The 25,113-nt window shown below is 45.1% G+C and overlaps 1 protein-coding gene across 2 annotated transcripts in view; it reads right to left on the bottom strand.

The window, feature by feature from the left end:
• CARMIL1 (capping protein regulator and myosin 1 linker 1) overlaps positions 1-25,113 on the bottom strand; it is a 310,173-nt gene that overhangs the window by 105,158 nt on the left and 179,902 nt on the right. For both annotated transcript variants that reach the window (XM_049654691.1, XM_049654692.1), the window contains 8 exons: positions 22,221-22,324; positions 19,553-19,630; positions 19,342-19,418; positions 18,338-18,442; positions 12,959-13,028; positions 4,015-4,096; positions 3,171-3,270; positions 3,018-3,072 (listed from right to left, as the gene is read on the bottom strand). In XM_049654691.1, the coding sequence (XP_049510648.1) occupies positions 3,018-3,072; positions 3,171-3,270; positions 4,015-4,096; positions 12,959-13,028; positions 18,338-18,442; positions 19,342-19,418; positions 19,553-19,630; positions 22,221-22,324 (671 nt within the window). The remainder of the gene's footprint in view (positions 1-3,017; positions 3,073-3,170; positions 3,271-4,014; positions 4,097-12,958; positions 13,029-18,337; positions 18,443-19,341; positions 19,419-19,552; positions 19,631-22,220; positions 22,325-25,113) is intronic.

The following is a 25,113-nucleotide window of genomic DNA, read 5'->3' on the forward strand; positions in this document are numbered from 1 at the left end:
CACAGCGTGGCCACTCCACCACTGGCCACTGACTTGTTCACGGTGCATCTGTCTCAAGGCTGCAGGAAGTGGGGCGACGGTACCGAGGGTTTCGAGACTCAGACATCCACAAAGTGGCATTATGCGTTTGACTCCAGTTTTACCAAGTGACCGTAGTTATTGTCCTCATTGTCCAAATTTGACCATGTTTTCTAAACTTACTAGAGCCATGGTAAAATCAAAAGGTAACGTAGTAATTTGATGCATTTTGTTTTTTTAACTTGAATCCAATTTTTTAAAGTTAATGGCATGGTAAGTGCTAAGGCAATTAAAACCTGAAAGCCTGCATGTGTTAGACTCAGGCAGGTTTCGCGAGGTTGTTTTGGTTTTCCTGAGATCTTACGCTCAAGGAAATGGAAAAAACTGAACCAAAATGCTTCAGACTCGGGAAACTTAATGTTTTAAATGAAAACAAATGCAGTGTTCCTTTAATAAAAAGCTGTAATCGCATCTCTCATCATTTCAATGGTCTCTATGCGACTACCACAAAAATGATATATTGCGGCTTCTTCCTAATACTGGAAAGTTGCCAAGTCTTTGCCAATTCAGAACAGCCTGAATTGTGTGCGTATTTATAAGGTCATCCCTTACCTGATCTATTGCACTTGCGTGTAACGTGACTATTTTCTTGTTTCTTTTCATAGCCGGACACGCTTCATCTGAGGATCTGTCTCCTCGCAGCCCGCACTCCCAGGGGAAGCCCGTTCGCTTTGGCCGGTTACGGCACGAGTTGGCGTGGAATACTTCAAAACAAGCTCCCCTGTCGTCGGGGCCCCTCAGCGTTACTGTCCCGGGGCTCTGGGCTCAGTCACCTGACACCCACTGTCTCTAGCCGAGGCGACACTGGAGCCCACGGGCGTCTAGGTTTTCTAGCCAAACGTAACACGCAACACAGGGTGAACAGAGTGTTCCCTGGGCTGTCGGAGAACAGGCTGTAGGAGCCCAAGATCATAACGTAGGAAGCAAGAGATAACTGCACAATTATCTTAAAAACTAAAATAATGCGCCAGGCATCGGTGGAAGTTTTAGAGTCCTAAGACTCAGCTCCTAATCGTCCCGAACTGTGCACATTACCGATTCAGGAGAAAAAATCAGAAGGTGGTTGCCTTTTGAAAAAGCCACCCATGCTTCAATGACACCAACATAAGGAGCCTTCCACTGTATATTATTAGCGGCCCACTTCTCAGACTTGTAACCTGACGGGATCCACACCGACACGGCAAACTTTACCGCCGGCAAACATGTTCTGAGGGGTGTTTTAAATATCAAGATTGTTTTTAAGGGAGAGACTTCGGAAATAACAGAAACGAAAGAGCCTCATGTGATAAGCGAAAACACGAAATTTTAAGACATGTTTTTCAAAAAATAGAAATTTTCCTAAAACATGTGCTAAGAAACAAGTATTTGGGGATGAATATTAAATGTGATTCTGCAGAATTCGCTTCCTCAATCTTTTAAAACTGGGCCAACACTAGGAAATCAGAAACTCAAAGCAGGGTGGTAGAAAGTCAAATGGAATCACGCGAAACTAACTGCATAAATTCTGATTTATGCCCCTAATTTTAATAGCCCCGTATAAAAGTGACACAATATGGAGTCTGTTAGCAAATGAGGACAAAGAAAAGTGCTCAAAATCATTAAATAATAATGAGTTTCATTTCCAGCCCTTAGGTTGGAAATCATATCCACACAATAAAGGGGCAGGACCACAGAATTTTCTCCCACCCTCCAGCTTAGAGCCAGGCAGAGAGGGAGAAAAGTTCCAGGCTTCATTTCTCCTGGCCCCTCAGCTTTTTCTCACAAAGTCAGCATCCAGTCATAAAAGAACTTGCTACTACCATGTATGCATTCAAAAGGGAATATGACACTTTTTAAAAATGTGTCATATCTCACATGATTCACATAGGAAATCACTCTCACGACCTACAAGTAGCTATCACAAAACATGAATAATGTGAGTCTTCACTGTAGGAATACAAATCGATTTGGATTTTAGGAACCATGAAAAGCTGGCTGGTGGCCAAATAGGACTAAAATAAGACATGGACCAAATCTTAAAGAGCATCAGTAAAATATAAGGTACAAAACTTAAGACACACTGGTTTAAGTTAAAGGAATTCATAGTAGAGTGTTTTTTGCTTTGTCCATATACTATCTTTTTTTTTTCTTTTTTCTAATACATTTTAAAAGGCAGCAAAAATTTAAAATTAAATTTCTTGGGCACCTGGATGGCTCAGTCATTTAAGTGTCCGACTTTGGTTCAGGTCACGATCTCACGGTTCGTGGGTTCGAGCCCCGCATCGGGCTCCGTGCTGACAGCTTGCTCACAGCCTGGAGCCCGCTTCAGATTCTGTGTCTCCCTCTCTCTCTGCCCCTCCCCCACTCGTGCTCTGTCTCTCTCTCTCTCAAAAATAAAATAAAACACTAGAAAATTAAAATTACATTTCTTTCCTCTGAACCAAGTCTTGGCCAGGAACAGCCAAAGGGAATAAAAAGATAAGAAGGACCACTAGAGCTCTCGAAGCAATTTAAGACGGGCAACAACTTTCTTAGTCTCTTGTAACTCTACATAATTACTAGACGAAATTCAAATTAGCAGTATGATGTTTCCCAGCATGATATAAGGTCATAGAGTCCACTAGATTGAAGAAATTCATGCTCGCAGGTTAGTGCATTAACCAAAGTGAGGAAGGAGTAAGTCTTATTAAAAGAGAGGCTTAGGAGTCAATTTATACTTCCTTTAATCTTTTAGTTACAATCTTCCTTTAATTAGTAATGAGGTCAAGTGAAGAGTAAGCGATTCTAAGTACATTCTCTAACTATACTAAAGCACATGTATTTATTTCATTAAAAAACAGAAACTGTGCATAGAGATAAAATCATCTGAAAGTATAGCAGTGTTAACCCCGTCGACGTAATTAAGAAGCGTGGTGACAAACAAAAGATTTTCGGCAGAAGGTCTTTAAAATACTACTCACCGATTCTTCGTCTTGAATCATCTGTACTAAGTTGTCCAACACAGGTGTCAGATTTCTAGAGTTTAAAGATACGGACAGTGGAATCAAATAACAAGCTTTCAGGAGGCTGATTGTCTTCATCATTGTCATATAAAAAAAAATCAAAGTTCTTACTTGGATTTCATATTATTAAAATTTTTGCCTAACGCCAGGTGCTGTATTGATCTGTTTTTACCGAGCCACACTATTAAGGTGGAGAGGTCAGATTCTAAACCTGGAAAGAATGAGAGTAAGCAGAGAATCAAAACACGTGTGTATAAATAAATTCTCAGCTGGAACACAATTGAGCAAAGGTGACTTTGGGTCACTTGGGTGACTTTCTCTACCGTCCCGAGGGCCCCGGGATTCTAGTTTTTTATTTTCAAAGGAACGTTCTGCTCCCTTTTCGTGTCCTATTATTTCACAGGGATCAACTCGCTCTCTGCTAAGACTTACCTAAATCTCTTATACAGTCAGTGGCTAAGTCAAGGCAGGCAAGGAATGGGAAAGCGGAAGCCTCCTCTCTGCCCATGATTTTCTAAAAGAAGACCCAACATCCTGTTCGCTGGGAGGTAACTACTGCTGTCTATGCAAATTTAATAGGTTCAAACTCACACGCTACTATAACTGGCAGAAATGAAGCTAAATAAACGAGTTCCTGAGTAAATAAACAAGGACTCAATTTTATTATCACCGTGAATGCAAAAGGTTGGATCAAGATCATCATCAATGTTCTGATGACAATTTTTTTTTAATTGTTTTATTACATGCCTGGCATTTTTGGCCGTGGTATCAACTCACGAAGACTTTGGCACAGATTTCTTCCATAGTAAATTTTGTTAGATTTAAAAGCCCTATTAATTAGTCAAGAAGTAAAATAACACGTTTGTCAAGGCGTTGTCTAGGTTGGGCTTTCTCTTTTCCCTTTACTAACTTGCTTCAAACGATATTTCCACGTCTTTTCTGGTTTCCAGCTTACCATTATCGGAGATGTCTAAGCTGGTGATATTGTGGATTTCGGCGATGCAGCCTTCTAGCACTTGTGCACCTGCAGACCTCAGCTGGAGAAACACAAACCAAACACAAGGTCAAGTAGTCACCAACTCGAGGAGTAACCCCCAAAATGAATGAATGAATGAATGAATGAAGATATGGTCTCAAACTTAGTGCCAAAGAAAAAGTGAAAGCTTCTCAACTCCAGAAGAGCTATCAACAATGGGTAAAGAGCCAATCACTGATTGTTGCTAAGGTTTCCCACATGACATAAATCTGGAAATCACTAGAAAAAGAAAGAGAAAGACGGAGACCATACTCTCTGTCAACCCACAGGAATTTTCTTCATTTCTGACATTTGGAAACCTAACTGATCCTTCTTGTACCTGAGAAACAGTTACGGTTTTGTCTGATTGTTCCAGATTTCAGGGCATAACTCCACCAAGCAGCAGCAAAACCACCAAAGGAGACAATGAAGAACACCTCTTGTTGACTGTCAACTACTTCAGGAAGGACCCATCCCCAGTCACCCAACACAAAGGGTGTGAGGTCTACCACAAAGTAAACAGCTGACAGGGATTACAAAACGATTTGCATAAACTCTTTGAGCCATAGAAGAAAAACACGTTAGATTAATTTAAAATATTACTATGGTTGGCTTACAGCAAAATTAATTTCCTTTCCTATCATTACCTAATTTATTTTAAAGAGAAAGGCAACCTATAAAACTCAATTTGCATCTTTTCGACAAAACCAAAAGCCTGTTTCTAGAGGTCAGAGTATCTTTTGTGTTCCATTTAGCAACTATTTGAGTTCCTACTACCTTGTAAAGGATGCAGATTTCCCGAGCTGTGGCCCCTCTGCTCGGCAAACTTACTATTTAATAAGGGAAAGAAGCTATCCTTTATTGGGAACCTACTATATACCAAGGGAACAGGGTGGTTTCTCTCTTGATGTAAGAAAATTAAAATTTATCTAAACTTCTATACCATAATGCAAAAATGCTACTCGTTCAGGTTTAGAGGTAAGAATTGAGAGAATCCTTTCTTCACTATTTTAGATGCAGTCGTCTTACGGTACCCGGAACCAAACCCTGGCCAATTTTCCTGGCTACTTGGGTGTCAAACAGAGCTTTGCACGGACTTCGGGGATCGCCTCTTCATTCACAAGTATTTCGGTCGAGGTGTTTAAATTCAGCCTTCCCTACCTTCTGCAGTGACAGCAGATTACTCTGGGGGGCCTGACGTGAACTGCAAAGGGGAGCGTCACAGACAGGCAGACCTCCCCAGGAGGCTGGTCTACACACTCCGGGGAGACAAACACCAACCAAGTCCACAGCTGAGGGCCTTAGAACCCAGAGTGTAGAGCAAGTGCCAAGGGTCAGCAGGCCCATTTCACTACCCCCGGCTGCATTCCTAGGTGCTCTCGAGCTTCCCCAACTGCCCCGAGCCCATTTTTAGCACATCAGCTCTATGCTGACCCCAGCAGCCTGCTACGACTCAAAGTGTGGTCCCCGGACCGGTGGGAGTCTGCAAAGTTCTTGCCACTGGTCTTAGGCAAAGTGCGGGCAGAAACTGACAACAAATATTTTAGGAACCTTAGTAATAAGAATTTTAGGCCTGTTGCATCAACTGGTAAAACTTGAGGGCTTGTATTTTTTTGTCTTGTCACGTGTCTCTTTTCGACATTAAATTTTTACGACATTGCTGCAAAAGTATCGGTTTCTGATTTTACGACATTGTTGCAAAAGTATCGGTTTCTGATAGCACGGAAACGTAAAAACCACCACCACCAGGAAGCTCTCCACCACGACGAGTTTTGAGAAGCACCACTCCAGATCACAGCGTGTTCATGCTCGAAGAAGTGAATGTATATTCAGACTGCGTCAAAGTTAAAGCAAAAAAGTACTTCAGGCCAACACTTCAAAGAAACATAATTTCATTTTCAGAGCATGAAAAAATTATGCTTTTGAGAAGATAAACATAAGTGCCTAAGTCTGCACAGTTTTATTATTTGCTGTTAGTGACGTCTCTGTTGAGAAGTAAAATTTCTACAAGAAAATCTCTGCTGGTTATTATTATAAAGTATGGTAAAAATATTCCATTTACGGGTCTGGAAAATATAGGTGACACTTAAGTGCTCAATTCTGTTTACTTCTGGAACTTGACTGATAATGTTTGTAGCATACACCCGTAAAACATTTTCCAATAGTTCAAGAACAATCAAATATATCACCCGACCCTAATTTATTGATCGATGAAGTACTTACACAGTGGCCAAGCTAAGGAAAGCCCAAGGAGAAAAAAATAAAAACATGTTATCAGCAGTTAGCACAACAGAGAAGCTGAAGCCTCTATGGACACACAATGTAAAGAAGCAAAAGAGAAAAACACTTCCAACTAAATTCTCCCAAAACAAAGATCAAAAATTTAACTAAGAGTATAACTGATCTTCAGTTACCAAAAACATTTGATCGAATTCATAGGTTATTAGACGCCTAAAACTCCCCCAAAGCGAAAGCTTTCCCAAAACAGTAAAAGCTTTTCCATTACTGTAAATGAAAATCCTTTTAAATGAATTTGCATAATCAGAGGCTGTGTCTGCATGTGTGCACGTAAAACTCGTTTTTAAATTACCCTCATTCGGATCCCACACACTAGCGTTATTTAAAAGAAAGCAAGATCAAAGAGGAGTAAACGGGACTGAATCACGGAATACTTTTGGAAATGTTAAAAATAAACTCAGGCTTCTTTCAAGAGAGAAGTGCCCTCTCACTCAAGGAAGGTGAACATTTCAGATATTACTCTAAGTCAACAGTTCTATCTGATACCCAAACAACCATAAACGGGCATAAGCGAGGACAACTGAAATCTGGAGAGAACTTTGAATAATTCATTGCCCTTCCTCAAGATCGCTTGCCATTTAAAAAGATGCAGCAAATATTACAGATTTAAATATAAAATAACCCCTCCCCGAAATTACCACTTTTTCTTCTACAGGGGGGTCTCAATGTGTCAATTAAAAAAATAATTTTTAGGGGCGCCTGGGTGGCGCAGTCGGTTAAGCGTCCGACTTCAGCCAGGTCACGATCTCGCGGTCTGTGAGTTCGAGCCCCGCGTCAGGCTCTGGGCTGATGGCTCGGAGCCTGGAGCCTGTTTCCGATTCTGTGTCTCCCTCTCTCTCTGCCCCTCCCCCGTTCATGCTCTGTCTCTCTCTGTCCCAAAAATAAATAAAAACGTTGAAAAAAAAATTTAAAAATAAATAAATAAATAAAATAATTTTTAGCCTGGGAAATCTTCTCGCATAAAACTGTGCGTAGCATAGGTTTTCTCCGAGGACAAAAAGTGGTTTGACAAGATCGGGTTCGAATGTCCTCTCTGCTAATCGGGGTTGGATGCCAAAAGGCAATTTAGAACCTAAAGAAGATACATCTAAATAGTCATTTCCAAGGTGCAAACAGTTGCGTGTTTCATATATGCTTCCTGCCCTGAGACACTTTCTGCTTTGCAGCCCACACCCCACCCGATAGGAAACGGATCCGCGCGGGGGGTGGGGGTGGGGGGGTGCAGGGATTGCCACACGCACAGCAAACCTGCCTGTCACCTCCAAGCTGGGTGAACTGCTATCAGCTTGGATGCCCTTGCCTCCAAAGTGTCTATTCCCTTGCGGCTGTATCCTCATTACAAATGTTAGGATCTGGTGTGTGTTTCTCGAACGCATCCTCAAAGCATCTTGCCAGGAATTGTGGGATAACGTGCAGGAAAGTTTCTCCTTGGAAGAGCTAGTTCTACGCCGAGCCCTACGACTAATTCGCAGCCATCGTAATCAGCCTTCGCGTCTCCTCTGAAGTCTCGGACACTGGTCTCTCTCACTCGGAAGGAGATGAAGCTTCCAGGATTCAGGGCCAGCACTCACCCTTTCTTCTGAAGCAGGGCGATGAGGCAGTCGGATTTCTCAACACAGGCCAGAAAGACAGACCGGCTTTCAGGGAGACAGGTACGTGGGGAGAATACGTACGGAAACCAGTTTCACCGCTGCCATGTAAAGCGGTTCTGAAACACCTCTTTCGGAACCGACCTTGCGTGCAATGGAACACATTTCTTTGAACATCCACACGGATGCTGAATCCTCACCCGTGGAGAGTGAGTGAATGGGGGTCGGCCGCAGGCCGTCCAGAGGCAAGTCGGGCCGTCGAGGGGGACACGGTTTTGTGTCAGAAATCGGGTGTGACTAGAAATTGATGAGACTAAACCCTTCTCGAAAGCTTTGAGACAGCTTTGAAGGCGACTCCAAAAAAGGTTTCAGGAAAGACAGAATATTTATAAAGCTTCTAAGTAAAACCTCTTAGAAAGGCAATACTGACCCATGCTGTAAATTCTGGCATGCAAAATAAGGCTTTGCTATAGTAATCCCCTTCCTCCCCAGATAATGGCTCACGGCCGGGCCGGGCCAGGCACTGTGCCAAATACTGTCCCTGTCCCCCAAACTATTATAATCTCCATCCCACAGGTGAGAGACAAAGGCTGAATGAAAGAAGGCAAGACCAGCGGCTGAGCCAGATATCAAAGGGGACCTTCTTGAGTCCAAAGTACCCACCCTTTGTTTTGACCCTCTTTTGCCTTCCCTAACTACTTGGATTCCCTCTCTGATAGAAAAAGATGACTCCTTTTTGGTACTGATAAGACCAAATGCACTGATAACATAATTCTAGAGTAACGCCTGAAGAAACACAGATTTTTTTTTTTTCTGTAGGTTGAGAAGTTATCTGTAAATGAAAGGTTAATTTCAGTACTTATTAGCTTAGCCCCCACCGAGCAAAAGGTTACAGCCTTAACGTTTGGATTTAAGTCTCCAAATGACCACGTTTGTGTCGAAGGAAAGCAACCCCGTAATTTCTAAGTACCTGCGTGCTACTTTTATTTTTAACAGCAGTAAGTAGAAATCGCCTCTCTCGTTCGAACCGATGACTGTGAAACACCTCCTTCAGGGAAATACAGAAACACTGTAGGAACCACAAGGACAACCCACGGGGAAAGGAGAGCACGAACAGGGAAGGAACCCGCAGGGGTAAAATCAAAACTCACTTGCTTAAGCGGAAGCTATTCTAAGCTTCCTGTGTAGACACTTTTAAAAAACGACCCAAGTGTAGTCGACACACAGTGTTTTATACTCGTTTCAGGTATACAACATAATGGTTCTACAACTATGTGAAATGCTCACAATAGTAAGTGTGGTCGCCATCTGATACCATACAACGTTATTACGGTATCACGGACTATATTCCCTTTTCATCTGCGGGGACACTTTAAAAAATTTTTTTTAACATTTATTTTTGAGAGAGAGAGACAGAGAGACAGAGAATGAGTGGGGGAGGGGCAGAGAGAGAGGGAGACACAGAATCCGAAGCAGGCTCCAGGCTCTGAGCTGTCAGCACAGAGCCTGACTCGGGGCTCGAACTCACGAACCGTGAGATCATGACCTGAGCCGAAGTGGGACACTTAACCGACAGAGCCACCCAGGCGCCCCGTCTGTGTAGACACTTTTAATTCTGACTTCAAAGTTCCTCTCCTCTCTCCTCCCAATAAACTCAGCCACCATCTTACATGATGGTCATTTATTTTTCTGTAACACCCATACAAACACCACTTAAAAATTCATCAGTGCAAAGTAGCTGTTTCACAATAAAATTATTTACTTGTAAATATACAACGACTTCAAGGTATTCGCTATTTGTTCTTTGCTTCCGTGGCTTGGGAAGGCGGTAGCATTAGAGGCATCATCAGGGGATGATGAATTTGTTCAGTGCCCACATCAGAAACCGTCCAGTATTACAGCTCAGACAGGTCTATCAGCCCCTCATCTTGAGTGAGTCATCTCTGTGGAAACGAATTCCAAGACAGCATGGTGCTAGAAGTTTCACTGCTCACCACCACAGGTGGAGAATTTATCTGATCATAAGGGAATGTTAAGTGCTGGATTCTTGCATGATTTTGACTGGCATGCTAACTAACAGAAAAGGGGTCTGTGTCACTGGCTAGAGAGGGCATGAACAGAAAACAGATACACATGTGTCATTTTTTTTAAGTTTATTCATTTATTTTGAGAGAGAGGAAGAGCACACACAAGTTGGGGAGAGGCAGAGAGAGAGAGAGAGAGAGAGAGAGAGAGAGAATCCCAAGCAGGCTCAACACTGTCAGCACAGAGCCCGATGTGATGCACGAACTCACAAACATGGTCTGAAGTGCATAATTTTAAACTTCCAAGTTGGTGAAAAACTTTTTCTGAGAGCACTACATAAACCCTGAATTAAAGGGTAGCAATGAATGCCAAACTGCCAAGCATTCTACGCAGATAATACCATAACCCCTAACGCCTTTACAGGACAGATTTACTAGACCACGGAGAGGAGTGAGGTGAAATATCGTTAGATTTGGACACCTGTCTGTAAGAAGAAAAATGTGATAAGACACCTTAATTTAGAAAAATAATTTTGTGCTTCACCAACTTCCACGACCAGCACTATAACGTGTGACTTTATCAAAATGGCCACCAGGACTGTGATTCAAGGATTAAGACAGTGGGAGATCGTGGTACCAGGGTAGTTTTAAGGGCTCCCATCTCAGCACTGCTGCTGTTATCATATAATCCGTAAACGATTGGCCAAAATGAAGTTGTAATTGTCATCATCATAATGGCCAGCCCTACCATCAGAGAGCAATCACTTGATCTGGATTCCTGGCTTAATAAGAGGAAACTTATAAAGGGAAAAGTCTACTAGCCATTTGGTACCATTTTTGACCTACAAAAATGTTGACTTTACATGGTTCACCAAATACAACCGTCTTTGAAAGTTATTCCCAGTGGGATTATGATGGAGTTTACAGAACGAGCCACAGAGCAAGGTGTGTTCTTTGGGCATATGGTACCGAACAACTTACTTGAGAAGAAGATGTCTAATCATACGTAATGTTCTAATAATTACCTATGTAATTAACAAGAATCGGGCAGGCATACTTTCATTATGATTCTGCCATTAGTAAACTGGATTATTTCGGCTTCTTTAGACCTCAGTTTCTTCATCTTTAAGTATGGGAACCAGATGATCATTTACGTCCATTCCAGTTTTGATCAGATAATTAAATGGAAGATGGTATATTGATAGCAATCACTGTATTTAATCAGGATAGTAAAACGTTTGGGTCATTGCTAATTTAGTAGTGTGAGCTAACAGAGCAATTAAGGTGACACCCACTGGCTTTTTTTGTCTTTTGATAGCGTAGCCCTACCTATCTCTGTTCTTCTCCACCCCCCCCCCATACAAAAATTTTTATTACTGCCACATCCCTTAAGAAAGTACTGGTGAACAATGAATTCATACCACCAGACTTGGTTTCTATTATATAGTCTGTCTTTATAAATATAAGAACACCGATTTACACATTAAAATTTGACAATGCAGGTTTTTAGGGGTTTTGTGGGATTTTTTTGTTTTTTCTGGCTTTTCTTTTTTCCCCAAACAAAATGACTAGTAAATTGCACACAGTTGGTGTCCACACCAGCTCAGAATTAGAAAAAAAATCCTCCACTAACAATTTTCCTGGTATCATTTCATCCTTGCCAGTTTCTAGAATTTTCAGAGAGGTACATCATGCTCTGCAACATTCAGCGTTGGCTTGGCACCTGGCATTTTGTTAGGAGCTGAGGGAAACACAAAATGAACAGGACGCAGGAGTATCCTCGGGAAGTGATAGCCTCGCTGGGAGAGCACGCGCGCGCTAACTGAACAGTTATGCAGGACGCCATATGGGTCAGCGTCCAAAGGCACGTCGCCATCATTAAACAGCAGACGATCAGAAGAGAACAAGATCACAAAGGGCTGAAGCATTCAGGGGAGAAATTCGACAGACAGATAAACAACGAGCGCAAACAACCCACGTATGTCCCAGATGCCCCAGGAAGCACTTTGCAAAGAAGGGCTCCTTTGAACCCCATAACAAGCCACCGGAAGAGGCACTGATGTTTGTCTCCATTTTGCGGACGCAGACACTGAGGTTTCACGCTATCATCTAACTCATCCGGGACCGCAGGGCTAGTAAAGGCCAAACTCCGATCGAACCCCAGGAGCCTGATGCAGGCATAAAGGAGACTGGATTTGAGCTAGATCCTCGGAGAGGGAGGCCTCGGGGAAGAAGAGGCACACGGCACGCCAGAAGGAGAGAACAGTGGGCCCAGAACAGGAACGAAGGGACCCCACCTCCAGCCCAGACAAGAAGCAACCAAGTCTGATGTGCTGGGTCAAGTTGGGCCCCAAAGGGACCACACAGTTTGTACCTGGGCATTTTCTTACTGATCTCCGCACAAACTAAGAGTCTCAAGACTGAAAACGCTCAGGCACTCTCTAAAATGTAGAGGCTTTTAGTCGCAATTCGTCTTTGTGTTCTTTGATAGGAAGTGTTTGGAACTGCTGTAATAAAGGTCCTGTTTTAAGTCAAGATATTAAGAAATAAAAATAACACGACAGCCGTTCTCTTGGACACTCTCTGAGTCCAAGTTACATTACACGCGTCTGTCCCTTGCAAGGGATGTCGTATGTTACATTTTTCATAACGGTAAAGCTAGTTTATGGCTTTTGTATCTCAAGGCTTCGTCATAAAATACTGAAGCAACTGGCACTAACAATAAATAAAAAACAAACAAAAGACAACCGAGTCGTTAAAAACACACTTGAACGCTTTCTGAATGGTGTTCCGCGGCTGTTTGTAAATAAAACTTGCAAAAATACAAAACATCGGAAACATCTAGAACGTGTGTTTCTCTGCTTCACTTACACCTTCAGGAATCACAGTATCGCACTTTCTCCGGGAAAAAGACAAAGCCAATTTTGAGGCCATTATAATCTCTTCCAGTGCACAGTCTAAATGGGCTCTTACCTCACAGTTGCTGAGATCAAGGGAGACCCCCTTCAAGTTATGATTGGAAGCCAGGCCCAACAACAGTGCTCTGAGGGGAGAAAACACGAAAACACACGTTAGACGCGAGTTAGACACAGTTTGCACCAAAATATGTACACGTGCCGAATAAGAGAAGAAGGGACACGTTTCTGAGTTACAGGCCAAGCACCAAGCACCGAGCACCATCTCAGTTTTGAAAAGGCCGACTGTTGGGGCGCCTGGGTGGCTCAGTCGGTTGAGCGTCTGGCTTCGGCTCAGGTCATGATCTCGCAGTTTGTGGGTTCGAGCCCCGCGTCGGGCTCCGTGCTGACAGCTCAGAGCCTGGAGCCTGTTTCGGATTCTGTGTCTCCCTCTCTCTGACCCTCCCCCACTCATGCTCTGTCTCTCTCTGTCTCAGACATAAATAAACATTAAAAAAATTAAAAAAAAAAAAGGCCGACTGCACGTCTGACTCCCAAGCCCAGGGAGGAAACGATGCTGTAACGTTCCTCCTTGTGACGCGGTGCAGGCCCGTTACGAATACGAGTCCGGCAGGCCCACCATCCCTATGCACGTACACCCACGGTACACCTAACTGCACACTGAAGTTAAACTGTGTTCATCACAGATCAATTCCCACCTGCATCTGCTTGAGCACACCTTTAATATTGTTTAGAAAATTATTAGGCAATTGTCAGTAGAGTAGGAAAGCATCTGCTGATTTGTCCCTAAGGGAGAGGTTATGAGGGAGTTAAGCTCCACGGTATCCAGGGTGGGAAATTACCATCTGTAGAGAGGGGTTTTATTTTAAGCACCTACAGCAGGAGGTGAGACGAGCACTGGACATGAGGCACAGGTCTGGAGAGAGCCCAGGATCCTGCCTGTCTGTCCGGCTACTACTAGCTGCTCTCGGGGCAAACCACAAGGGCGCTGTGAAAAGGGATTTATCTGTCTGCACGCTCAGGAGGCCGGACGAATCACGCAGATCTCGTCTCTAAGAGAATGCACCGGCCCTACTCTCACAAGTCAGTCCTGTAACATCGAACAGCCTCCCTCCAACAGGCCTGATGCAAAAACTTCCCACGTGCACACACATCCCTAAGTCGCACTGAAGGGACACAAGGCCTCAACCTGGCCCTGGGGGACACACAGGTGAGCCCCAGAGGCCTCTCACTCTCCAGCAAGGGAAACGGGCATGTGGGCACATCACTGTAAGAGGCAGACAGGAGAAAGCGACAGGGGGTGGGACCAAGACATTTGCTCGGCAGGCATATCCACCTGTTCTCAATGTTCCCAGGAAAAGGACCTCCACCCGGTATGCTCCAAAAATACCCTGGGGCACGAGCCAGGTGGGAAGGCACCTCTTTCACCCCAGCCTCTTCGATCCCCTCTCTGGTGACCCTCTGGCCTCATCCACTGAGCAATGCTACCACAGTGCATGGAACCCACCGGTTCGGCAGCTTCTGGTGAGAACAACCCATCAGGAAGGAGGCTGGAGGGGAGCACCTTTCTTCTCCTCTCCTGATGCCAGTTGACCAGCCCCTCGTTCTAAACACGGGCCGACGAGAGGACGAGAGGGGCTGGGCAGATATCTGCACGCATGTTCCTGGTCGATTATTAAATAGCCTCTCTTTCCCTAAAAAGTGCCTTCCCCTCTTTTCTTCTTGGGGGTGGTATTGAGCAGCTGAAGGCACTTGGGACCTAGAACCACATGGCCCGTCCAGAGGTCCCGCCTCTGTACTGACAGTGGGGTGGCTTTAAGGACGTCACAGGTCCCTCCCTGTCCTCTCCTGTCTCAGGTGCTCATCAGCAAAACGGGAGTGTCAGCCTATTACCAAAGAGGTCCCTTTGAGTTCTACCGTTTACGAAGTTTCCAGAACCTAGCCACGTATTTGAACACCATGGTTTTACAATGCTTAGACGGAAGGGAGATTCTTCCTACTTTTCCCGTCTGTAGATTAAGGCCGAGGAACCAATGATGCGCTTTAAGATACTTAACTACAGTACGGAAGGCCCGTGATGAGGAAGGACATATCGGCTCCCGAGACTGGTAAATACAAACCAGCAACAGCAACCGCCCTCAGTTGAACAAAACGAAACTCAACAACGAACGGCAAAGCCCAGCACGCACTGGGGAAAACCCTACAGCGGGAAGTGTGATTACTTTTAACCCAGGGATGGAAAAACCGCCTTCACCGTTACCGTCTTCAATCCTCCATCGTTAGTGCAACACTGGCTAAGACAGGAATTTGTATTTGACCTCACCCGCCCGGGAGATGAGGTGCTAGTTATGAGTTCTCAGGGGCACACATAATGGGTTTATTAGAAGTCCACAGTCGGGGAGATGGGAGAAGGGCACGATGTGATGCGGGGCGAAGAAGGGCACAGACACACGGGGACCAGGGGGAAGAAAGCGCAAGCGCGAGCGGCAAACAGGAACTCGGGCCTCGCTCTGAGTGAGGAGCGTGCTTGGGGCGCACGTGAACCTCGCTATTCTGAAGATTTTAGCAAACGCGAGGAAGGGCGCCCCCACGTTCCTTATCGAAGGCCCCAAGTGCTTCACCGTGGCTGACCAGTCTGCGAGCGAGGGCGCAACTAGGACATAAGCAGTCCTATTCTGGGTGTCGCTTCTGAAGAACCCCCAAATGGTGGGACCCGCCTGCAGAACACTGTTCTGTCCCAACTGGGAGGGCTTCTCTCAGAAAACGGTGCGTCCCTGTAGCATAGCCTCTTAGGGCTGCTGACCCCCGGTCCTTCAACACACCAGGGTCTCCGTCCCCCCGCTCCTGGCACAGTGGACCGAGGTGGGGACAGGAACGTACGGAGCCGGTGGCAACAGGGGGCTCTGCGATGCGCCTCCCAGAACCCCCTCTGCGGTCACTTCTCAGGGGTGGCCTTGACTGAAGACAAGTGCCTCACCCGGGGCCACGTCTCCTTCCAGACGTAGACTACCCCAAGGGCTGGTCAGCACGGGAACAGAAAGGCCCAGCCTGTGTCTCCTACGTGCTATGTTCCATCCCCAAGTCGGCTCCTCTGGAAACCCGACCTGCGACCGTGACTTTGGGCAAATTACTGAGCTTCCTGGGCCTCTGCTTCCTCAGCAGCAAACCAGGAATCGGAACACGGTCTCCCAAGTGCCATCGACACTGCAGGTGCCGGCCCACATTCAAGCAGCCGGTTCAGGGTCTAGTTCAGGGTCAAGCTCTGCAAGCTCTCTGCCATCCCGCCCCCTCACAGGGAACCCCGAACACCTCGGTTCTATCTTTCCCAGTGTCAGCATCCCATTAAATGTACGTACAGAATTTTGCCTACAGAATCTTCAGCCATGAAGCCTTTTCCCTCACACGGAAATTTTCAGTAGTAAAACACAGAGTGGACGAGGCTACCGACAGAACACGATTAAATGCTCACATAAATAACAACAGGTCACAAGATTTAACAATTACAAATTAACGTTGAAGTATAATATTTAGAAGTCTCTACAACAAACCGTATAGGAAATCCATGGCTGTGGTGTGGAATGTTCTATAAAATCAATTACACTAATCAACAAAGAGCTACTCTGTATTTCACAGGGATCAAGAACACGGAAAGAACGAGAATACTGTGCACCTGTCACCAAAACGGTTTTGAATAAGCGGTTCTCCAGTTGGTATACTGCGGGCAAGGATCACGACCGGATTCACTTTCTACCCAATGCCCTCCTTGCATCTGGGACACTGAATGCTCCATAAATAGCAGTGGAATGAATATGTAAATGAGTGTGAGTAAAGTATAATGGTTCCCCCTTTAGAATATTGATCGTGCTAGTTTTGTTAATATCCACACAAAGAGCCTCATCGTGAGACTTTTTTAGCTTACATTTATGGACCTCTAATATATTAATTCAATGTGGAAAAAAAAAAAGGCCTGCCATACTGTCAGTTTTTTGTCTTTGCACTTGCCTGGATCTACTGTTCTTAGGGGCATCCCTTGTTTGAGTCTTAAGGTGCCATGTGAGATATCACAACCAGGACTCTCACACCTCTCAAAAAGAAAAAGGGCACCTTACGACTTAGATAAAGATTAATTTGCTAGTAAGATGAAGAGCAGACATCAATCGTAACATTTCATACAAATGACAGGGGAAGAATTAAATGCTCATTGACACGCCGGCTGGGGAAAGGAGAAATCTGTGCATGCACTTGAGCGTATGTGACAATGTACGTACTCGTAACTACTTGAAAATATGTTCTTTAGGCTCAAAGAGAATTTGATTTCATAGCTCTTTTCATTAATTGCTGGCAATGCAGAACAGAGATTTCAAGGATGTCAAATTAGCCTCGAGCCTTATTTTACCTCAAGAGTTTAACTTCACCACCAGGCCCCCCACGAGGGTATTACCCATAACCTAAGATGGCCGCTAAGTAAAAACATGAAACCGCCTATACCGACCTGGGTAATTCAGGAACCACAGCACCTAAAACCTGACTCTGTTGCATACACACTGTGTATGGAGATTACTATGGTTAGTTGAGATATGTAGAATAAATATTAACTGAAACACATATATATACACACATGAATATACATCAAACGGGCCCAACAGAGGTTAATATAAAGGCAATGGTACCTGGGAACACAACTTGCAAGAAAGTCACTGACAACTGCCAAGGTCACAAACCAAAGGAAGATTTTTTTTTTTTTTTAGGTTTATTTATTTTTGAGACAGGGAGAGACAGAGCATGAACAGGGGAGGATCAGAGAGAGGGAGACACAGAATCTGAAGCAGGCTCCAGGCTCTGAGCTGTCAGCACAGAGCCCGACACGGGGCTCGAACTCACGGACTGCGAGATCGTGACCTGAGCTGAAGTCAGCCGCTTAACCGACTGAGCTACCCAGGCGCCCCAGACTTTTTTTTTCATAGAAGATGCAAATAATATCAACAGTGCACGATGTAGGCAAAAAGAATGTAATTTCTTTTTGTGCCCCGAAGTGAAAAAGGGATTTTCATCTGCCTTGTCTGTCTTAGGATTTTGTGTCTTCTTCCCTTCCCTCAAGCACATTCATAATAACAAACAACTCGAAACGCTATGGGATGGGGGAAAAAAGAGAGAGAGAGAGAGAGAGAGAGAGGAAAACAAACCACGAGAGATGCTTAACTATAGGGAACAAAGAGAGGGTTGGTGGAGGGAGGCGGGTGGGGGATGGGCTGGATGGGCACCTGTGATGAGCACTGGGTGTTGTACGTAAGGATGACTCACTGAATTCTACTCCTGAACCCAATACTGCATGGTATGCCCACTGACTAGGATTTAAATAAAAACCTGAAAAGGAAAAAAAAAAACCCAAAAGCCAAAAACCAAGAAGAGCTGTGGAGAACATGAGCTAAGCACTCACTTTAAGGGCTCAGGAGACAGTTTGGTGCCGGAAAGGTTCAGCTGCATCAGAGACAAGGAGCTACTAAAAAACTGCTTGAAGGAGGGGGGCACTTCTTTTCCTTTCCTGAAAAACAAAACGGGAGGGTCACAGGAGCAGGGATGCTTCCGGCCCGGTAGCCCGCTTCCGGCTTGGCAAAATTCCCCGTTGGTTATTCGGACTCTGTGAAATAACCTGGGAATCCATTATATTTTCGGGAGAAAATCAAAGGTAAGAAGAAACAAAATGTCTCAAAGCCAAACAAAGCCAACCCCATCAAAGGAGTGATGTCAGAGAAGCTAAGACACTTCATAAAGTCCTTAAAGCTACCGCTATATTCTTTGTAGCCAAGGGGCTCATTGTGTTTTACCCACAGATCTCCACTTGTACAAATTCGAACACATTCATCTGGGGATGGCTATACTCGTTGTTCATACTTGCTTCCAAGTTCATTGTTGAGAAGTACCTTCTAGAAGAGTTTATACTGTGGACGCCTGGGTGGCTCAGTCGGTTAAGCGTTTGACTTCGGCTCAGGTCATGACCTCACGGTTTGTGAGTTCGAGCCCCGCATCGGGCTCTGTGCTGACCACTCAGAGCCTGGAGCCTGCTTCGGATTCTGTGCCTCTGTCGCTCTCTGCCCCTCCCCGGCTCACACTCTTTTCTTTCTCTCTCTCTCAAAAATAAATATTAAAAAAAATTTTTAAAGAGTTTGTACTCTATTAAGGGACAGTGCCTGTCCACATAAGAGCAGCAGTTATCAGACAGTTCTCACAGGCAGACTGGGGTCACCGAGGACATCAGACTACCGTGAGAAAAGATACAAAGACTTGCACTTTTAAGGCTCATATTCATAGATGATGGTTTAAGGTCACCTTCCTTCACGCACAACCAACACGCATCCTTCATCCCTCCATTTCCACCTCGCTACAACCTTCTCTGAGAGGAAGGCAGTCCTAGGTGACAGTGATGGAGGTACAAACCCATACCGGTGAGAAAAGACAGCTCTGGAGAGGTTGAGCACAGCTAAATATTGAAGGCATCCTCGGAGAAGAGCTGTACAGACCTGAAAAAGAAAGAAGGCACTCTTAGTTCCAAGTATTTCTAGATCTAGGGGAATATTTTGTTAGAGACAAAGCCCTCCGTATCCCGCCCAAACGGCTGTTCTGAGACCGCCAGAGCAATATCAAAAAATATTACCATGTCCAGGGAACATTCGGTATTGGATAAATCCAGGTGAGCAATGGCATTTGGCTGGGCCAAAAAATTGTACATGGACTTGAAAGAAAAAAACAAAAAAAAAACCACATTAGGATCTGGAAACACACACACACAGTCAATATTTTAAAATGAAGTTGCCCAAATCCTCCCGTATTCATTCTCTACTCTTCCCAAGAGGATTAGCAGAATTTAATGTCATTCCATTGCCTTCCCCGAGAGCAGTATTGCCAAGAATATTTAAAATAAAATTGTGTTTGGGGCGCCTGGGTGGCTCAGTCGGTTGGGTGGCCGACTTCGGCTCTGGTCCTGATCTCACAGCTCGTGAGTTCGAGCCCTGTGTCGGGCTCTGTGCTGACAGCTCGGAGCCTGGGGCCTGCTTCCCATTCTGTGTCTCCCTCTCTCTCTGTCCCTCCCCTGCTCACGCTTTGTCTCTGTCTCTCTCTCTCAAAAGTAAATAAACACAAAAAACCCCACTTTTTTAAAAAATAAAATTACGTTTGAGTTTAAAAAAAAAAAGGCCAAAGGAACTCTTGGCCACCAGCCCCCTTTTTGTTACACATGACTTAGTTTTCCTGATTAACTCCATTTTCATCGTTTTGGAGCGATGCTAATTAATTTTAACTGCTGAGATTAAAACATCACCTGCATAGCACTCGCCCTATCAAAATGCTAATCACTTTTGAAAGTGTTTAAAGGTCCACCAACTTCAGTTTGTACCCTAAGATGGTCTCAGGCTGTTCTCTCTTCTGTCCAACACCGTGAGTTTTCTATCCTTAGTTACTTCCAAAATCTAACAAGAAAGGGTCTGACGGCACTATTCGCTTAGGTTTAATCTCACATAGAGCTAAGACACGTCAGCTTTCAAGGGGTCACGGTGCCCAAAGTCTCTCCTTATTCCCATGCAAGACCATCAAACAATAAGTTTAAGAGCCCTGTTCTTCTCTAATCGCCCCATGTTGAGTAGAAACTGCCAGAGTCCACAATAACCAACCGAGTCCAAGCTCCCAACACCAGGCAAATAGCTAACGGTCCCGTGCCTCACTGGATGACACCAGATCCTTGCAAAAACAAACAAGCTTACGCTGAGATGCCCTCGTCCTTAGCAAAGACTCTCAGTGCAGCAGCTTGGCTATATGATGCCTGAGAAAACTCCTCTCTACCAAGGAACTCAGAAAAGCAAGTGATTAGCCTGTAAGTACTTTCACTAGACACACACACACACACACACACACACACACACACACACACACAGCAGACTGCATTATGAGAAGTTCCGATTCAGAAAAATAATTTGCTCTCGCTTCCCTAAAGATCTCTGCTTCTCTCAGGCTCTGCCTGTGGTTTTACTCCCGGCCACCAGCTGGGGGAGCTCTAATCACCCTCCGTTGGTGACAAGACCCTACTTGGCCAACACTAAGAGACAGGTCCTGCTAGGCTGCTGGCCCTGAAGGCTCAGGGTTGGGTAAGCCCCTCCCTGCACCTGCTGCAGGGATCCCAGAACATCAGCCTGTCTAGGGCTGAGGCCCACTCACCCAGGCCTCATCATTCTACTTCTTCCCCAGAGGCAAGCTGGGGGACAAGACCCACTCCTGGCCAGAGAAAAAGTCCTGAGCTACTTTGCTCTCTTGAGTGACTACTAATGCCCTATGTTAGCAGAGTCTTATTATTTAATCTTCAGACTCTCTTTTATTGCTCTCTCTAGTCCTCTACTTTGTCACTGTAATGTGTTAGTGGTTCCACACTGGACTCCTTGTTTCATCTTGGGAAGGAGCACATTTACGAATCATCACTGAAGGTGACAACTAAAATGGGGGAAAAAGCCGTGGCCCCTCAGGGGAGGTGACTGCGTGGCTCAGCTGGTTAAGTGTCTGGCTTCAGCTCTGGTCGTGATCTCACGGTTCATGAGTTCAAGCCCCCGCGCTGGGCTCGCTGCTGTCAGCCCAGAACCTGCCTCGGACCCTCTGTCCCCGTCTCTCTCTGTCCCTCCCCGGCTCACACTCTCAAAAATAAACAAACATTAAAAAAAAAAAAGTCACAGCATCCCAGGAAAAAGAATTGCTTAAAATGATTTCGAGTATCAGGCAGAGGGGAAAAAATCCTACAAAAGGGACAGTGGCAATCTTCCTTGCCTTACAGGGAAAGCCACACATGAGACACGTAAGAAGGCACGCTCCTTAAAGAGTGGCCCCAATTTATTGTCAACTCTCCACTCACCCTACTATGTTTGTGGAATATAGGAGAGGACTTTATGCCCATATCCTCCTCCAACTAACTATTAAAAAACTCACCTGTCTCAACAGTATTATCTAATGACAAAATCATTCAGTTTACATTTCCAACCTCTCTTATCAACTTTCATAGGCGCAATAATGGTTCAAATGAAGAGAAAAGAGGTCCGTCAGAAAAAGTATATCCAAAAAGAATTCGTAGTTCAGCAACATTAAGTGAAGGGGGTAAAAATACCTATGTGTTAGACTACATTTAATTAAGGAAGGCTCTGGAATTTTTCTCTAAAACAGCTCGTAAGCTCATAACTAAATGATGTGAAAGTGTTATAAGGGGAGATGAGGAAAGCCATGTTTGGAAATTATTCCAGGCTTATGGAATACAGCGTCTTTGAACCTGCCCGTGGGGAAGGAAAACGTACCGAGAGGTCATCTCCGCGGAGGACGTTCCCTGAGAGGTCGAGATGGGTAAGGGTGGTGGCGGTCAACGGGTTGGCACTGAGGAACTGAGAAAGGCTATTCACCCCTGCAACATGGAGAAGATCCAGGCTCAATATCCATTCCAGGGGACACAATGAGGTTTGGGAGTTTCTATACATGACCCGGCAGCCACATCAAATGGCAGGACTGAGGTTACCCACAAGTACCGTCCCCAAAAGGTAGGAGTATCTTCTTTTGACATCCCCTCAGAAAGAACAGGTTATTCACAGACACAGCCCTCTCAGTGAGTAGGGGAAAGAGACAGAATTGGCTTCGTTCAGCTCTTCTTCTGATGTGGACGGGAAGGATTTGACTTTGAAGTCTTAATATGATGCACACAAGTCTGACTGGTCATTTCTATCTTTCTCTTAATTCTGCTAGGTGTTCCTGACTTAGCGCACAGGATTTAAGCAAGGTGGGTACATATTTCACCACTTCAGCCTATTTAAAGTACTTAGAAGCTGGGAGGGAGGAGCCAAGATGGCGGAACAGCATGGAAGTTTTTTGTGTGTCTCATATCCATGAAATACGGCCAGACTAACACTAAACCACCCTACACTCCTAGAAAACTGACTGGAGGATCAACACAACAGTCTGCACAACCTGAACCACAGAATTCAGCAGGTACGCGGCACGGAGAAGTGACCTTGGGGAGAGAGACGGCGCAGGAAGGGAGGTGCTTTTGTGAGTGGAGAGAGGATGGAGACTGGGAGAGGGAGAATACGGGAAAAGCACCCCTCCCCAAAAGCCGCTGGAGAGAACGTGGAAAATTGGAAACAGCTGCAGGGACTAAACTAAAGTACTTAGAAGCTAATACTGGATGTAGATCACTGGTCTACCTAATATATCGTATACGTACTCAGGGCAAAATTCAGAGGGCAATGAATTTTTACAAAGAGCGAAAAAAATGATCTGTATACAACGTAGGAAAGAAGCGGAAAGAAAAATGGATAATTAACACTCCATACACTGTTTACACATGAAACGTAAATGGCTCAAGTCAAAGTCAACTGAGCTGAACCGAACGGGTATTACCAACCTCCAAAAACAAAGAATAAATACACAAGGAGGGCAAGAATGTTCCGTGAGGACACGGCCACGTTCTTTTCTGTGTGGGTAACAGTCATGGCCTGTTGGTCAAGGCCTTGCAGTAGGCAGCCCTTCATCAGGCCGCTTCTCTCCAAGAGGGAAGAGAGGCTCTGGGAGGTTCCCACTGCATACAAAATGGGGGCCCAGACAGTCTGGTGGCTCACTGGGCTTCAAAGAGGTCAACACACACATCAGCACCGATGCTCATTCTCAAGGTAACGGGGACATGGGATACGGCAAAACTCCCCACGTTTCTACAGTTCACGGTTCCAATCTATATATCTTGGAAATATGGCTATTTCTAAATTGGATGCACATTTGTAACTCTTTTTCCAGTAACATTCTCCTTGAAAACCCCAGCCTGTCTCAACCACCCTACAGGGAGACAGGGAAGGGGGTGTTGGTCCACCTCACACAGAGTCTTCCTCAGGAGAAAGGACGAAGGTGGGGTCTTCCAACGACAGCCAAAACTGGTCACAGCGGCAGGCTGCAGCCAGGCGCTCCAAGAAAGAAGCAGAGGGTTCCAAATACAGCCCCAGCCCGGAGCAGTCCTCTGCTCTAACTTTAGAATGCCTGGTGTATCGTACTGATGAAGGGGTTATTATCTTCTCTTTTAGGTAAGACCAGGTAGTTATAAGAACCCACTGCAGGACGTGCCTGATAAAGGCGAGTGAGCCACTTCTCAAGGGTGAGGATGCACTTGGGTACGCAGAGGGAGAAGACGCAGAGGTGTGGAGGGAAAACATCCCAGTTAAGTCCTGGGGGCGGGGGAGAAATTCTTGGCTGTCAATTCAACATTTATTTAGCACTCGTAAAACGTTTATAACTGCTGGGGATTGGGAAATAAACATAAATAAGATCCATTCATCACTCTCAAAAACTTCCAAAGACCATCAAGAAGGAAAAGGAATAAATTCCAGCATGAAACATCAGACTACACAAGAAATACCGCTTCACTGCCACAGAACTTTATCGAAAGCCTACTGCCGACCAGGCATGGGCTCCGGAGGCCCAGGGGGTCCTATCTTACCCTCTAGAAGCCAGCGCGGTGGGAGACACAGTCAAGTAATCACAATCCGGGGAGGTCAGTACCGTCAAAGAGGTTAAGAAACAGGTGCAGGGCAGTGAAGAAGCTGGAGATTTGATTAATTACGCGAGATAAAAGGAACTTGTAATGGACTCTAGAAGGTGAATTTCTGAAGGTAACGCCCACGATTCTTTAAGTGACCAACTTCCTTCAGTCTGCGCTATCCCGCAGCGTTAGCATGCCTTGCAACGGCATAACCTGGAGAATACCAGACTCTCTCGTCAACAAAACCATGTGTAAAACCGCTTCCTTAGGGAGGTGATACCAAAACTTGAGAAATAAATTCCGAAATCAGAAGGTCAAATTAGTCTCGACAGCAAAACGCTCCTTGATGAGCGCGGGCGCTTGGCAGCGGGCCAACATCTGAACGGAATCAGGAGAGAATTACGTCCTCCGCTCGGCTTCGTGCTCCCGAAACAGAACGAAGGGCTTCCTCTCCCACCTCTTGAGGCCACGTCCACGTGAGGCCCGTGTTAACAAGCACACTAAGAGCAGGAAATTACAAAAATATAGGATGGAAACAATCAGGGCTCTTACAGCCCAAACTAAACACAGATTTACACGCCGTTCTCGATTCTGGCCGTCTAGTGATCGTGACCGTTCTTTGTATTTATTATTGGAGTGTTTACAGCTGGAAGAAAGGTGGTACCAGATGGCCC

The sequence above is a fragment of the Panthera uncia genome (genome assembly GCF_023721935.1).
Source record: "Panthera uncia isolate 11264 chromosome B2 unlocalized genomic scaffold, Puncia_PCG_1.0 HiC_scaffold_25, whole genome shotgun sequence".
Classification (NCBI taxonomy): Eukaryota; Metazoa; Chordata; class Mammalia; order Carnivora; family Felidae; genus Panthera; species Panthera uncia.